The sequence below is a fragment of the Osmerus eperlanus genome, chromosome 12, assembly GCF_963692335.1.
Source record: "Osmerus eperlanus chromosome 12, fOsmEpe2.1, whole genome shotgun sequence".
NCBI classification, from domain to species: Eukaryota; Metazoa; Chordata; class Actinopteri; order Osmeriformes; family Osmeridae; genus Osmerus; species Osmerus eperlanus.
Genome location: NC_085029.1, coordinates 8791176 through 8808501, shown reverse-complemented (window position 1 = coordinate 8808501; position 17326 = coordinate 8791176). Strand labels below are relative to the sequence as shown.

The 17326-nt window shown below is 48.9% G+C and overlaps 1 protein-coding gene across 2 annotated transcripts; it reads right to left on the bottom strand.

Moving 5' to 3' along the window:
• Positions 1 to 8392: 8392 nt before the first annotated feature.
• On the bottom strand, positions 8393 to 15788 carry pmp22b (peripheral myelin protein 22b). Of its 2 annotated transcripts, none has more exons than XM_062474549.1 (5): positions 15658 to 15788; positions 14784 to 14874; positions 14505 to 14598; positions 10536 to 10676; positions 8393 to 9914 (listed from the first exon to the last, which is right to left on the bottom strand). In XM_062474549.1, exons 2-5 carry the CDS (start codon positions 14859 to 14861, stop codon positions 9754 to 9756), a joined length of 474 nt encoding a protein of 157 aa, XP_062330533.1. In that variant the 5' UTR covers positions 14862 to 14874; positions 15658 to 15788; the 3' UTR covers positions 8393 to 9753. The 2 variants fall into 2 exon arrangements, with proteins under 2 accessions (XP_062330533.1, XP_062330532.1); XM_062474548.1 differs by having other exon boundaries at positions 15654 to 15783.
• Between the last annotated feature and the right edge of the window lie 1538 nt (positions 15789 to 17326).

Below are 17326 nucleotides of genomic sequence, written 5' to 3'. Positions count from 1 at the left end.
TGGTCTAACGGACAAGGACCTTTGAAGAAGCTCTACGCAGTGCTGGTCAGCGAGCGCTGAACGAACGACATCACACCAAGGAACCCCCAGGAACAGCTTCACTGTTGTTGTTTGTCTGCTTTTCCAGTCGCGCCAGTCATTATCCCTCCACCTAGACGTCTTGCTCGAAGGATTGACCTCGCCAGTGTCCAGACAGACGTCCAGACACAGATCAGAAGTGTTCCAATCGGAGGAACAGGCCCGACTCTGTCCGAAAGTGCCACCTCTCTGCGTGCGTTCCGTTACAGCACAGGTAACGCCGTCGTGTTATTCTTTCCTAATTAACTGTCGTTGTTTCTATGGTCCCAGAGCGTCGGGCCACTGAACTCATAGAAATAAAAAGCTCTTTAATGGACGAGGGGCAGGCTACATGATTTACCCCACCCCCCGGAAACACCTCCCCTTCGACGAACCATGCCAAGGGCCCATTCTTGGAGCAACAGTCGTAAAAGGCATTGAACCGTAGGAATATGTTTGCCATATGGCCTTTGATTGTCCAGCGGAGAAATAGAAGGAGAGAAAGGAGGGGGGGTGGTTGGTTGGTGGAGGGGGGTGAGGGGGGGGTCGCTGAATTCCCCCGATGCCGCGAGGGGCCGCGCCGGGGTCTGTGAGTGGCGGCGGTGTGAACACTATCCAGACTGTGTGTGTGTGTGCGTGTGTGTGTGCGGGTGTGTGTGTTTGGAAGCTCTGACCCTGCAGCTGTGATAGAGTTGCTGTGACGTGAACAGGCTGCTTTCTGCTCGGTCAGAAGAGAGAGAAGGGGAGAGTTGTGTGTGTGTGTGTGTGGGGAGGGGGGAGCATGACAACATGTGACCTGTTGACATGACAAACCTCTGGTCCTCTACGACAGTGTGGGTCCCGCCCTCACACACACACACACACACACCTACAGTACACTGTGTCTGACCCATACCTATCCACACCCTCGTCACTCTGACACATGGCTTACCTTGAGCAGCACATTTGGATCGGACTGAGAACTGTGTTCACCACAGGCTTGTGTGTGTGTGTGTAGGTTGTGTATGCATATCTGTTTCAGTCAGCCTTCTCTCCCTCTGCACAGGCTGGGCCGTGAATTCCATCAGCCAGGCTACTAGCTCGCCAGTCTGCCAGACAGTTAGTCCACAAGCCAGCCAGCGTGCCCTCCAGTCATCCATCCATCCCATCCATCCAGCAGCCCACCAGCCAGGCAGCCAGGCAGCCCACCAACCATCCAGCCACACACCCACCCAGCCAGCCTGCTTGTCTGCCAAGATATGTGGATCTTGGATTAGACAATGGAACAGAGCGAGTCCCTGATCTCCCCAAGTCATATTAGCCATTAGCACCCACGCTAGCTATCTGACAGACATGAGAGGCAGGCTCCACCGAGGGGAGATTACAGCATTTGTCTTTGTTCTGCTAATCACCCTGTACGCCATGTAGATTAATGGTGATTGGACTTCATTCCGGGGGCATCCACAAGCAGGGAAGGTACTCCCGTAATTAGGTTTACTAATCAGGCCCTTCATTAGCCTCAAGGTCCAGCCTCTCTCCTCCTCTCTGTCTGTTTGTTCGATGCAGCAGAGACAGAGTCTTATCTGTCTATTATTGTAGCTCAGTGGTTCAATGAAGAATGATCTTATAATGAGCTTCTGTGGAGTTTTTTGTGTTCCCCTCTCTGTAAATAAATCAAAAGGATATTCATCTGAGGTTGTCCTAACCTTGGATGGGTCTGGAACTAGGACTTCCAGTTATTGAAACCTGCATCTGTAAAATCATTACAGACATATTACATTTGCTTTCACCAACTCTCCAGAGAGGGGCAGTGTTGTACAGGATCGCTTGGCACCAAAGGACCAGACATTCTGCTCTCCTCAGTATTCAAGGTTTTAAACCTTTAAAAAATGATTTTTCTTTTTGTAGCAAGTGTAAGTCTGGACATTAATATTATACAATTTTTGATTAAATATGCTTTTGTATTTGTTCATGTGAGGCAGCAGAGAGGTGCTGTGATAGAGGCAGGTGCGTGTGAGGAAGCAGAGAGGTGCTGTGAAAGAGGCAGGTCCATGTGAGGCAGCAGAGAGGTGCTGTGAGAAAGACAGGTCCATGTGAAGCAGCAGAGAGGTGCTGTGAGAGAGGCAGGTCCATGTGAGGCAGCAGAGAGGTGCTGTGATAGAGGCAGGTCCATGTGAGGCAGCAGAGAGGTGCTGTGAGAGAGGCAGGTCCATGTGAGACAGCAGAGAGGTGCTGTGAGAGAGGCAGGTCCATGTGAGGCAGCAGAGAGGTGCTGTGATAGAGGCAGGTCCATGTGAAGCAGCAGAGAGGTGCTGTGAGAGAGGCAGGTCCATGTGAGGCAGCAGAGAGGTGCTGTGAGAGAGGCAGGTCCATGTGAGGCAGCAGAGAGGTGCTGTGAGAGAGGCAGGTCCATGTGAGGCAGCAGAGAGGTGCTGTGAGAGAGGCGAGCCATGTGAGGCAACAGAGAGAAGCTGTAAGAGAGGCAGGTCCACGTGAGGCAAAATAGAGGTGCTGTGAGAGAGGCAGGTTCATGTGAGGCAGCAGAGAGGTGCTGTGAGAGAGGCAGGTCCATGTGAGGCAGCAGAGAGGTGCTGTGAGAGAGGCAGGTCCATGTGATCTCCTCACGATCCCTGCTCCCAGATCTGCCTCTGCGTTGTCCCTGCATCACATGGCTGTCTGCTCCTGCTCCTGATTTAAATCCACACACACAGACACACACACACACACACACACAGACACACACACAGACACACACACACGCACAGACGCACACACACGCACAGACACACACACACGCACAGACACGCCCATGCACACAGGGCACAGAGTCCAATGTTGTGGTTACTTCATGTCATTACTCATATATTTATGTCTCTCTCTCTTTTTGTGTCTTTTTGTGTGTGTGTGTGTGTGTGTGTGTGTGTATGTGAGAGAGAGGCAAAGAGGGAGCGAGAGAGAAAGGAATGGCATACATCGTAAAAAGCATTTTCACATCCCTCCAATGAATGGGGCCCTCAGATCTGCTCTGTTAAAGTGAATCAGAGCTCCACATCCCTTGGAGAATGTCTGACCGATAGGAGACAGTTTTGGAGACAGGAATGTACCAGGCCCTCATAAAAGACCCGTCAGTCCCTCGGCCCTCTGCGTGTCCATCCAGGACTATGCTTCACTGGGCCCAGAAAGGCTGCTCTGTCTTTTTGTCAGTCAATCTCTTGCTCTTGCGCTGCCCGCACAATGATAGGTCTGTGACTGCGCTCTCTCTCTCTCTCTCTTTTTATTTATTTTTCTCTTCCTCTCTCACTCACCCTCTCCCATTCTTTCTCTTTTCTCTTTTCTCTTTTCTCTTTTCTCTTTTCTCTTTTCTCTTTTCTCTTTTCTTTTCTCTTTTCTTTTCTTTTCCCTCTCTCTCTCTCTCTCTCTCTCTCTCTCTCTCTCTCTCTCTCTCTCTCTCTCTCTCTCTCTCTCTCTCTCTCTCTCTCTCTCTCTCTTTTCCGCACTCTTCCCCTCCCTCCCCCTTTCATCTGTCTCAAACCATCCTGTTTAGACATGCATCTGTGTGTGTGTGTGTGTGTGTGTGTGTGTGTGTGAGAGAGTGTGTGTGTGTGCGTGTGCTGCACGAATGTGCGTGCGCCTGTCAGCCAAATAGCAGGCATACAGAGTGCGTTGGCAGCGAACACACTCCTGGCTATAATTAGCGATGGCAGCAAGCCAGTGTGATCAGCTCCATATAGCCCTGAGAGATTCCTAGCAAAGCAGAACCCCCTCTTCAGAGGGGACCTGTTCACCCTTAAAAGCGGGCCGCGCGGAACCCCTTTTCCTCCGGCCCTGCGTGGCATGTAGCGGCCGTGCCCTTCGCGTACGGGCGCCCGCTCGTTCGCACGGCAACACGTATGTCGCGCGCCTGCCCCCCCCCCCCCCGCTCCACAGATGTGGGGTCGTCGGAGGGAGGGGCCTCGAGGAGGGGGTCCATTGATCTTTTTGAACGACTCCCGCGCTTCAAACGGCCGAGAGCGCCCGTGTCTGAGCGAAGGCTCTTGTATTTCACAGAGAGGGACACCTACTCCATATTTATCAGTCAGATATCATAGCAGTACTGATGTTCCCCAGCTGCTGAAGGTACATTCCGGAACCTTTGAGTCACGCACTGACCTGTGTGTATGAACTGCGAGTGTCTATTTCCTGTATTAGCTGAATGGCCCCTGTTCCTCTGGCTGGGTTGCCTCAGACACACACTTTTCCCTTTCATCGTCAATCAAATCATACCGGCTCCGGCCTCACTGTGTGTGTGAGTGTGTGTGTGTGTGTGTGAGATGCTGATGGATGATGCGGGGAGAAGTTGATTTACCAGATGAAGTCCCAGACTTCATCAAACCCCAGTGTGGCCTTTATGCCAAGGACGTGATGGACACCCTCAAGTTCAGAGGTCAGATGTGTGTTACGATGACCTTGGACTCAGATGTGACCTTGAGGTTAGGCTGGTGGGGCCCAGGAGGTGGTGGGGGCCTCGGGGTGGGGGGGAAGGGGGCAGTTTCAATAAGATGTGGGCCCATTCCTTTCACGACAGATGATGGATTGTTCGACAAAGGAGTTTGGGGAAAAAACTGGTTGCCCATGTTGATCTTTACTGCTGGACTGGGGGTAGGGCTAGGCCTAAGCCTAAGCCTAAGCCTAAGCCTAAGCCTAAACCTAAGACTAAGCCTAAGGCTAAGGCTTAGGCTAAGGCTAAGGCTAAGGCTAAGCCTAAGGCTAAGGCTAAGGCTAAGGCTAAGGCTAGAACCGAGGACTTAGGCTGGGGCCGAGGCTGAACATTGGGCAGAAGGCTGAGGCTGGATCTGAGGCTGGATCTGAGGCTGGATCTGAGGCTGGATCTGAGGCTGGATCTGAGGCTGGGGCTGAGGCTGGATCTGAGGCTGGATCTGAATGTGGGACTGAGGCTGGGGCTGCGGCTGGATCTGAGGCTAGGGCTGGATCTGAGGCTAGGGCTGGGGCTGGATCTGAGGCTGGAACTGAGGTTAGACATTGGGCTTACATGTGCTGGTTTGCAGGCTCAGGTTAAAGCACATGGAATGTGCATGGATGTATGACATGCAATGTATGTGTGTGTGCATGCGTGTGGGTGTGTGTCAGTTTGCATGCATGCATGGCTGGTTTGTGCAGTGAGTGTGCACCGGAGCACCACCACGTGCTGGTTAGCAGGCTCAGGTTAAAGCACGAGAGGTCAGATCCCAGAGTGTTCTAATCTTAGCCAGTTACACATGGTTGCCCCTCCAGACCTTTCACTCTGGCATGTTTTTAATGAAGACAGCAGAAGATATTTAAAGCTACAAATGAGCCTGTGGGAGGCACCAGGACTGGTGATTGCAGGCAGATGGTGACGGGCCAGAGGCGAAGCCATCCTCCTACCCCCCTGACCCCCCTCCCCCCACACACACACACACCCCCACCCTGTACCCCCCTCTCAGACCCCCACTCCCCACCTCTTGCCCCCAGTCCGCCCCCATCCCCCCCGAAAGAAAACCTATTTACATTCATGAGCCTTAATTGCGTGCGTTGCGTCGCACCCCGGCGGTCTGGTGATGTCAGGGCTGTCACCGCTCCCCCTCCTCCACCCGCGGCCCCCGAAGGAGGCCTGACAGATGAAGGCGGACCTTCTGTTTGCATCTCGTCTTATTGTGTTCCAGAAATTAGTAAAATATCTTCCCGACAGAGAAGGGGCGGATGGAGAGAGTGTGTGTGTGTGTGTGTGTGTGAATGTGAATGTGGGAAGGAAGGTGGGGGGGGGGGGGGGGGGCATTGGGGTGGGCTAGCCTGGGACAGCAAAGGGAGGGCGGGACATTAAATGGGGGAAAAGTGATTATTTCTCAGTCTTGTTCTTGCCTGTGACCCGTAACGATCACAGCCCAGCAGATTGGAAATGTAGAGTAGTTGATATAAATCCTGTGTGTACTTTCAGGAATATAGTTGAGTTTTAGATTTTCAAAAATGCTTACACAAATAAACGTGCTCATTAGATTTTTTTGTTAGTAACTCTGAAGAAGTATTGTGTCTCTTCTACCATTTATATTCAAAATATGGTTCAAGATTGAGTTAGGTTGCAGCCATTGAGAGATATCATGGGGAAATGAGTCCCTGTTTGGGGGTACTGTGTCCCCAAGGCTTCGCCTTCATTAATGCTGCCTGGAATATCAAGTGTTGCAGAGTCATGTCATTCTGCGTTGCTCTGTCATCATCACATACATAATGTGACATGGCCAGACCATTGTCTCAAATGGACTCAAAACACAACACCATTATGGTCACGTGTATGTCTGGTGTCTGTCTGGTCTGTTGCAGTGCACACACGCCTTCATCTGTGTCCAATCAGATTACAGTGACAGTGACACTCCCTCCCCCCGTTCAGTGATTGTAGAGAGGTGGAGATGAGGAGCATATATTCTCATCCCGCCATCACCTACCTCAACAGTAGCCGTTGGCACGTTGGGCTTCCAGTGGCATGGATAGCTCTCGTACCCCTCTCTGACCAAGCTCCCAGCCTCTCTCTCCAGTCCCTGTAGCCACCTCTCTCCAGGGTAGAACACCCAGGCGTTTTCACCAGCGAAAGAGCCCATTTGTCTTGTCACTACTTGTCTCTCTCTCTCTCTCTCTCTCTCTCTCTCTCTGTCTCTCTCTCTCTCTCTCTCTCTCTCTCTCTCTCTCTCTCTCTTTGCCCTGCTCTCCCCCAACTTCCCCTTTCATCTGTCTCAAACCATCCAGTATAGTCATGCATCTGTGCGTGTGTTGTTTGTGTGTGTGTGTGTGGGGGGGGGGGGGGAGGAGAGAGCGGGAGTCAGGCCATAAACCCTCCATAATGAGACAACAGAGTAGGAGCGTTCATTAGTCTGACGGGGGGCTGATGGAGGCGGTCCCATAAGCAACATCGCTGATGCCATTAGCGAGGTTTACAGCACACATTCATGCAAATGACTGGGCTTCTCCCCCACACACACTGCTCCAGTCAGTCTAATGATCACTAGCTGAGTTAATGACCTCTAACGCACTTCAATAAGACAAAATGATCTGTGAATCTCAGGGGAGAGATTTGGTAAATCCTCCCCTTCTCCGCCTTAGCATGTCTAGTCACCAAAACGCATTAGTTCCAAGAAAATGGCTAAATACAGTAATACTCACAGCTCACCACAAGGTGGTAGTCTACCCCTGCTCAACAATGTAAAAAACAAGGTATTTGTACTGTTATGAGCATCTTTTGCCACAAGATGGTGCTCAACACTTGGGATGACTGTAAAATGCAGTGACCTCGTTTCACCCAGAGCGATTTCAAATATGTTTGGAGGAGAGACAGTGGGTCAGTGTGACCTTTCAGACTCGCAGCAAGATTCCAGCCTTCCAGTGGAGTCCTCTTTTATGGATTTATTTCCAGTGAGTTGCTTCTGAACAGTCATTTCTATGTGAGAATGTGACAAAATCGTTTTTGAAATGTTTTCCTGTTTCTGTATCACCAGGCCTAAAAACTTTACAGGCCTACAAATACTTGTATTTGAGTTGCAAATCAAATGTAAACCAGATGCTTTTAAATGTAAAACAATATCATTCAAAACATGGTTTACATTCATTTAATGAGTTTCTGAGTGTATTATTCTGCTTTGTCACGTTCATGCAATGATGCCGAGTTTGATTTTGTTTGAGACTCCAACCCCCTTTGCAGAAATCATCTTGGCAATTTCTGTAGTTGCAAACCAATCAGCAGTTAAAAGGAACAAAAGAGATCCAGAGGCATGATTTGAAACTTTATTGGTTAAAACGAGCAAAGCTTTGGTACAGAGAGAAGTCTTCTTTTAAAGACGCAGAGGTCTCTTCGAGCTCAGTTTTTGTACATACAGTATTAGTCCCCAGGCAAGACTGTGAAACAGAGAACAGCAAGTAGACAGATACAGTAAATATGTGTCTAGGTTATTACACCTCTTACATCTAAGCTATTCATCTCATGGGAGACGTAAACAGTCGCCAGCTAAATGCCACCAGCAGTGTACGAGTGGCGTCCAGGGATGAAAGTGTCACACTAGCAGTAGGATCGCAAGGACTGTGAACTGATGGCCCTGTCACGGCTGAGGCCATGGCCTGTGACTCTGGTCACATAGCTGCTGTATCCGTCACAAACCACGGACACACTGGGTAAGTACCGACCTTCAGACACCTGGGTGGAAGACTATTAGCCAACGGGCAAGGACTCCGAGAAGGCATGACAACCGCAGTGTCCTTTCATGTACAAGAACGTTTATTGTAGCACAGCACAGTGTTAATGTGAACTCTCGCTAAATGCCTAGGATTACACGATCACACACTGTGAGTAGACACAAGCCAAATTTAGGAGCTTTGGTGGTTTTATTGAATTCATACTGGACTGTCATAGACGTGATATTACTAACATGACATCAATAGAAGTATTTACCAACAAAAAAAAAGAAATTAAAATTCTGCATTTCAGTGGGCAGTGGCCGCAGCAAGTCAAACTTCAAGTATGTGAAACAGACAATTTTGTAACAAAACTGCACCCTGCTTGTCTTTTCCTTCCGTTTTCCCGTCAGTCAGGGCGGTTCGACTGTATGTGAGGTCTCTGGTAGTTATGTTAAGCAGTATGGAAGCCAACATCAGTGTAGCTAGGGCAGTGATACCCCAGCTGTCTTTAGTGTTCTTGGAGACGGCACGCAATGTTTACCATGACTGTGCATCCAGCCCAAACAGGACCCTGTCACCGTCACCATGGTGATGAGTGACAGTAGTTCCGAGTGGGCAGACAATCCCGGATGGTGTGTGGTTATCATCCCCCCTATAAGTCATAGTTCGACACGTTTGGGTTCGATCCTGACCATTCTGATGATTCCTTAAGATAATTTGGTTTCAGATTGTATATTTGCAATGTCTGGAGACCAACAAGCCCAAGTAAAGTTTGGCGTCTCTTTCAATGAAGATGTGGATCGGCACATTACAGTCAAGTCTACCTCTTCTACCGTGTCACTGACTCAAGTTATGTTACTTCATGACAGAACTTAGGTTTTTTAACGACCGCATAATGACGCTAAATGATTGCTATCAGTAATAGGAATGGTAAATACATAGCACCATCTTTTGAAATTAAGAAATACAAAAATAATGAAAATAAAAAAGCTAAAACTTGTCATTTCACAAACAGAGCCCGGGTTGAGTGGTTAGATTGAAACCTCTTTGGTTGTCGTCTGTCTTCCATTTGTAAAGCAAGCTCGGTAATACAAACACGTCCTAGCTTTCTATTTTATACATGCACTTTGATTAAAATACTTCAAAAACATATATTTGTTTCTACCAATCCATTGTTAGCTTACCAAAACAGATTAAAATCGAACGTCTAATATTCTGTCATTACAAACAAATACTTAGGCACTTTATCAGCTGAAACAAAACAAGCTTGAGTATCTCCATTGACAGAGCAACACAACAATACTATGTACACGTATGTAAAAAGTGTTATAAATAGGTTTTAAACCATAGATACTATATACATCTTCAAATTCAGACACTGTGGATTGTTTCCGTGTGGGTTTTGCGTGGCTGTGTTGTGTCAGTCAGTGGGATCAGGGTGGGTCTTGCCCGTGTGGAGGGACACCAGTGGGGGGGGGGGGCGGCTATTCTTCTGGGGGGGGGGGGGGGGGGGCGGGGAGAGGGGGGTGGGGGGGGCGGAGGGTCTCATTCTCGCTTTCTCAAGATGACGTAGATGAGTCCGCTGATGAAGGCCAGGGGGAACGCCACCCAGGCCAGGATGTAGGAGAAGCCGAAGGAGGAGGTCTCGGGCACCCACTCTGGATTCATCACCGTGTAGATGATGGCCCCGCTCATCACAAACAAGCCTGGGGGAGAGGAGAACAGAGGAGAGGAGAAGAGAGGAGGAGAGGAGGAGTAGGAAGAGAGGTGAGGTGAGGAGAGGAGAGAAAATAGAACATCAAATCATCCGCTGTTTGTGACCTGAGATCAAATTCCCCCCGTGTCATTATGAGTTGTCTGTTCTGTATTGTTTGTCCTAGGATGAACCATCGTCTCTATGGGGTAGGAGGTCGGGAGGCCGGGGGGGGGGGGGGGGGGGGGGGCATTTGAACACTGGCATGGCGCCAACGCGGCCCTGCCGTCCTGACATTTGAGCTGGAGCGGCTTTGTGCGAGTCTTTGTGCTCTGCCCTCCCTCAGGTTTCCCCTGTCGGCAGCGCCTGTCTGGGGTGTGGAGGGCACAGCAGCCTGACAGTCCCTTCACGCCTTCACCAGGACAAGCCAGAATAAGCTCTCACGCACACACAAAACTCACAGCCTCACAATTCCTCAATTGATGCCACGCTGTCTAATTGTCTTGTACGTGTGTGTGTGTGCGTGTTTGTACTCTGGGCTGGGAAATAGTTTGATCTGATACCCTTGGACGACAACAAAGATGTCTCTGTGTGTTTGGGTGGTTGCCGTGGCAGCAGATAGCCATTTACTCACTGGCCAGGATCTGGAAGATTCCGGTAAGGAAGAAGCGTCCGCCCTTCTGCAGGGTGAAGAGCTGGCAGAAGAACATGAAGAGAGACAGGAGGCTGAAGATGATGGACAGGATCATCAGGGCCTGAACTGCCTGGATCCACTCTGAGAGATAGAATGAGAGAGAGAGAGAGAGAGAGAGAGAGAGAGAGAGAGAGAGAGAGAGAGAGAGAGAGAGAGAGAGAGAGAGAGAGAGAGAGAGAGAGAGAGAGAGAGAGAGAGAGAGAGAGAGAGAGAGAGAGAGAGAGAGAGAGAGAGAGGGGAAACAATTGTTTTACAAATGCAACAACAATTCAGCCTTGGTAATGACATTTTACCCAGTAACAAAATCTGTTTGGTTGTGACAAGGTCACTTTCCAAGCAGCCAGTCCTCCAGGTCTCTGTCCCGGCGAGTTTGACTAAAATGACCTGGGAGGACCTGCAGCTCGGAAAATTGGGGCACACTGGGGCCTGTTCTTCCTGGAAGCCTTAATGGATCCGCCGTAATGGTGCCAAGGTATCCTGTTCCTGAAAGCAGAATTGCGAGTCTACAGAACCCTCAGACACTCTGTCTAAAATATTGATCCTCTCCTCTTCTATTCCTCCCTCCATCCTCTCCTCCCTCCTCTCCTCTGCTCTGCCCCCCGCCTCCCCTCAAGGCCAGGTTAACCCTTCAGTCACCTGGACTGATGGGCAGAGTGTCCCTGCTCTCGTATCTCTACGAAGGGGTTGTGGGGGAGGGGGGTGGGGGGGCTTGGCAGCCTTGGAATCCCAGGATTTAGAAGTGGGTCTATTTCTTGTCTGCACGGAATGGAGTTGTGTATGTGTGTGTGTGTGTGTGGGAAGGGGGGGAGGGGGGGGGGATTCTGGGGATTCTCTAGAGCTCATCTGCTTAGGTTGAAAACACACCTGCCACCATGGCGGGCTCATAAGGTCAGCCAACCAACACTTACCAGACAGGCGTGGTCTCTGCTTTTGAGTCGAATAGATTCTCACATCCCCCTAACAGGTGTCTGTGACTTTGGTCAAGCTCCAGTGATGTAAATCATCATAGGAGTTGTTATTGTTATTACTGAGGCTTCCGGAGATTAGCAGGATTGTTCACAGGTTAGATAAGAAGACCAGAAGCACTGTGTACTATAAATACCCCTATTATTATTTATTACATGTTCGGTCAACATCCAGTTATGAAACAATCATCGTTTTTCCTGGAGACAGAGATAAATCGTATCCTGAAAAACAACTGCTTGATTTAATGGGTTCAGTCATTCCCCAGACAAAACGCCCATCCAGGGAAATCTGACTCGACCACCAAGCCCAAATCTACAGGCAGTAGCCTTGGTCCAGACCAGAAACAGTCACCAATGTCCTGTCAAAAGGATGTAACATCAAGTGGATGTCATACAGGAATCCATTGTTATACAATACTCTAAAATGCCTTCTCTTGATTTGGCATTAGTTATATGCTCACCTATAAATACCTTCTCACATCTGTGTCGGGAGATAAACAGACGCGCTCTCTTCCTTCCTGTCGGCAAACTGGCAGCGCATATGTCACACGGGCCATTTCCTGGTTTTGACGTAGAAAGTTCTGTGCCCGAAATATCTCAGTTAACGGACTGGAGCGTCCAACTCTTTGCAGTTAATCCTTGCTGCAGAGTCTATACACACACAATGGTACAATGACCCGCATTCCATATTTATATACTGCAAAGCCACCATTCTGCAGATACAGTATGTGGAACAGGAAGATGAAGGATTGTTTCCTGCTGGTTCTGTCTGCGTAGCATCTTCTCTGGTGAGTCACAGTGTCAACACTGTGGTTTCCAGTAGAGTGGGTTCTTACAGCAAAACGCAGCTGTTTGTTTGGGCGGTGCGATGAGTCATAATCGCGTGGCTCGAGTGAACGGCTTCATCCACGCACATGGGTCAGAGCAGGCTGCGACCTTTGAACCGAAGCATCAACGAAACCATTGGATGGAAGATTGTCATGAAATATGTTTCGGGAGTAAATTCCCAGGAGAGCTGCTGCCGTAAGCAAACTCTGCAAAGCAACCAACCTCAAAACAACAAGGGTTAGACCTCCAGGGCTCTGACACACCCTGTGAGTCTAACCAGCCTGTACATAGAGTCAATACTGAGTCCAACCAGCCTGTACATAGAGTCAATACTGAGTCCAACCAGCCTGTACATAGAGTCAATACTGAGTCCAACCAGCCTGTACATAGAGTCAATACTGAGTCCAACCAGCCTGTACATAGAGTCAATACTGAGTCCAACCAGCCTGTACATAGAGTCCAGACGTACATGGGCCCAGTTCTGCGCCCCTCATGGTAGGGGGCGTGGTGTGAGCGTAGCGCGGCTGCCAACCCGAGAACATGAGGCGTGGCGCTCCGCGTGGCCACCAAACGCCCCAACCTTCCCCTCCTCCCCTCTCTTCCACGGCGCTGATGCCAGCGCACGTTCTTGAACACAGGGTGCGTCAGAGGTGTAATGAGAGCGAGGCAAACAAACCGGCCCTGTCTCAGTGACACAACACACGGCTCTGGCCTGGCCTGGACCACTCATTCTAGACACATGACATCATCGCCAAGCATGCACCGGTTACAGCCTGATAAGTCTGCAGCCGGGGCTGAAAAACCTCCTGCACTGCTTGGACCGGGCTAACTTCTGAACAAGATTAGCGTTTGACAATCGTACACGCTCTTACGATTATTGTTATGAAAGACCGATTAAGACAGGTGGCTGAGCGGTTAGGGAGTCGGGCTAGTAATCTGAAGGTTACCGGTTTGATTCCCGGCTGTGCAAAATGATGTTGTGTCCTTGGGCAAGGCACTTCACCCTACTTGCCTCGGGGGGAATGTCCCTGTACTTACTGTAAGTCGCTCTGGATAAGAGCGTCTGCTAAATGTAAATGTAGGTTACAAAGCAAATGTCAGTGTTCATTTAGCACCAGGAGTGTATTATAGATTTTCATCTGAGTGAATATGAAACATTTTTTTTCAAAGTTCATTCTTCGTTATGTTGTAGACACACATAGCTCAGGAACAGGGCCTGGATGGTGACATAACGACACAGTGAGCTGCTGCCTGGTTTCTCTCACCATCCAAGCAGTTAGGCCGGGATCTAAATCTGTCTCAGTGTCCACAGCTGCTCTCTCTCTCTCACACTCTCTCTCTCTCTCTCTCTCTTTCTCTCTCTCTCTCTCTCTCTCTCTCTCTCTCTCTCTCTCTCTCTCTCTCTCTCTCTCTCTCTCTCTCTCTCTCTCTCTCTCTCTCTCTCTCTCTCTCTCTCTCTCTCTCTCCCCCTCTCTCTCGTTCTGCTAACGAACTGTCGGTGCGTACAATCTGATACATGGGTGTGGCTGGGGCTGTCAGCACACCATGTCCTGCGTAAGGTGGTCCAAGGCCTCCCTGCATGTGCACAGACACACACAAGCACGCATGCATGCATATAAGCATACACACACACACGCACATACATCACTTTAAATACCCAGCGGCGCCCCACCCGGTACCTCCCTAAACCTCTTTCCCTCCACTCCGGACTCCACAACACAGGGCCTGAATATGGACATCACACCATGACTATTTATACAGGGGCAGCCTATGAAATGAGAGCTCTCACTTGCAGGTTCACATTCTCAACCCTAGATGGCAGCCTAGCGACGCAGCACTCGAGACACGCCCACCAGAGCGTGGTAAACAGGAGAGTAGCATTGGGGCAGCCGTGTACCAAAGTGCAGGCCCTCCTCTACGTCTGTGCTCGATGTTCGACGGCTTGCTCAACATAGACGGCGGTTACTGTACCGTAAGTCGAATGTGAGAATACAATATGGGCCAGAATGGGCTTTTCCTGAGTGTTTATGCTTTCAGACAAGACCACCACCATTCACAGATACTGGAGAGAATGCCAGGGGAACATTGGGAACAGGACCCAGGGTCACCATCTTACCTCCGCTAGATGCAGGGTCACAGTGGTATCTGCCATTGAAAGTAGTGCAGTTAGTCCACAAGTCTGAGGTGTACGTGTTCTCAGTTGTCCAAACCTTTAACAAAGAGTACGCACAGTTTAGGAAAACGAGAAATGTCAACTTTAAAATGAGATTGAAACGCATGTTGTTGTTTCATTTGAAATCCAGGTATGTGTGATGTTTGACATATTGTGTAAATGTGTACATCGCGAGATAAGAGATAAGCCTCAATGTCTACATTGATTACATGATTTACTCACGCTGACAATTGTTGACACGAACAGCAGAACCAGGGCTGCAACGTGCAGGATGATGATTCCGAATAGTAACAGCAGCATCTTTCAAGAGTAGCTGGACATAAATGAAGAGCAGAGTCAATGTGTCAGATTAGTGGGACATGGGTGTGTCGTTGTAGTACCCACTCCCAAACACGCTGCAGCGCCGTTTGCGAAATCTTATCTGGACCGTGGAATGCCACTCAGATACGACAGTTCTAAAAGTAAAAGTGTTTATGTCCAGCCTGTATTAACTTGTAGTGGTCTTGTAATGTCTAAAATTGTTCTGAAAATATGCGATTTCTTTCCATAACGGAAAATGTGATTATATTTAGGCTATATAATCTATGCGCTAAAATAAGCATAAATTAAACACAGCCTACATTTGACAAATAATGGGCCAATTTACCCCCCCAAAACCATGACTTTGGAAATCACAGAAATAACAAGGCACTGTTTTTTAGCTCAACGCCCATCCCTGTATAATCAGAGGTTAAAACAAACAAGCATATCGAATCGTGGTTCTGCAGGTTAAAAGTTAATGCACTTCTTTAAAATAATCCAGTGTCATGTTAATTTTGTAGGTCGTCAATGCAATGATGGTATAGGAATAACTTAACAGCAATAATGCAATGTTATTCTTTCGGATTTATAGTAGCCTGTAGCGTGAGCGGCTCGCAGTCGCTCAACCGAACGAGTTGTTGTAGTCAATTGACTACAGCCCGGTTCATTTTAGCAGTCAGCACCACATATTGCATGCATATGTATAGGCTACTAAACCACAGATTGTATGCATGGCAGTTATATTATCTTGCATAAACATTTCGTACACAACAAGGACTTATGCTTACTTACTTACGAGTGATTGTTATTCCACACACAGCCAAAAAGGTTCAAGCAGAACGGTCAAAACTAAGTTCCACAACGCAGTCCTAGTGTAGTCCCTCTCTCTGTCTGAAGTCCTGCTCACTAAATTGATGCCAGGGCTTGCGCTGCTGTTATAAAGTTTCTCATTATGGAAAGACAACGCCCAGCGCGCGTCGCTACGTCAGGGAGTGCCCCCTCGGTGACAGACAGAGGGTTCCCAATATATCTCCACGAGACAGCTTGCGTAATTACGCAGGAAAGCCGGCTGTAAGTTACTCATACGTATGAAATTTCACCACACTTTGTTTGGTTCTCATGGAAACAAAACGGACCTGGAATTCCAGGTATTTAATAATGTTTCTCTTCTGAAGATTCATCAAGCTAGGGCACTGATAAGAAAGTAAAAACGTAGTCATGTACAAGTATCCCTGCCCTAAGATAACAACTAATAGATGTATATATTACTTTCTACTGATATCTAAGAGGGTATACACATATTGCTTAAAATACTGACTTGTGGTGTTGTACTGTGCCAAAACCACAAGTCATTGTATAATCAGTAAATCTAAACAACCGTTCTGTAGAGTAGAAGAAATGTTGGACCTGCTCCAACCCAGGGTCTGTCTTTCTCTCGGTCACTCATCATTCCTGCCGTTGTCTGGGCAATGGTGTAAACAAATTTTGTTGTGGGAGGGGCCAGGGGTCGTTTCCCACCAGCCAGCAGTGCGGTCAGCCTCGTGACTCACAGCATGTGTGAGTGTGCGGACGGGTATGCCCAGAGCAGCGCCTGAGGGAGAGGGTATTTGGGGCTGTCCTCTGTTTGGTCTGACTCACTCCGGTTGGGGAGTGTCAGGGTGGACTAGCCTTGTTCTTCAGAAATGATTCAACCCTCAGTATACAAAATGTACAGGTGCAGATGGAGATAAGCTTCTTCTAAAACGTTTTACGTCGCAGGAGGAATTGTGGCCCACCCAAAAAGGCACCATATGTGTAGCAGGTTGTTTACAACATTGTGAAAAGGAGTGGTGTCTGCAAGCAGGAAAATCCAAATTTCAAATTTGAAACCAATTTAGGAAGTTCTTTCTGTTTGTTCTAGCAGCAGATGGAAAGTTTATCATGCAGGAAGTCATTGCTCACTATGAACCACCTTTTACGAAAGGAGTCCGTTCCATTCCAACGTTTCCATTTCCTGAGTGAACAGCCTGTAGCGGCATTGCTCAAGAAGAAGAACATACTGGGTGGAATACGTATTTTGCACATTAAGCTGTTAGGGCCTTGTGGTCTGTGTTAGACTCATAAGACAGTCCCAGCTCGGATTCTTCAGGGTAAGTACTGACAGGAGCACACCAGTGCTATAATCTGTCAGCTCTTTCAAGGAATACATGGTGCTTTGTATGGGTGCTGTATGACCATGACCCAGGAGGCACTTAGTAGGCTCTCAGTAGGGTACTGCAGAAGCATCACTAGGTCGGCAGGCCTCAGATAACCCTGTCAACATGTCCTCCCTGTCACCCCCCCCCCCCCCCCGCTTCCTAGTGGGTTACCACAAGACCAGACCAAGGTTTCCACACCAATGTGAACGTGGCAGCCTTTAAGCTGTCGCTTAGCTTTCATGTCAGGGAGCGACGGCCTCCGTTGTCGCGGCGCCAGCGATGCTAGGT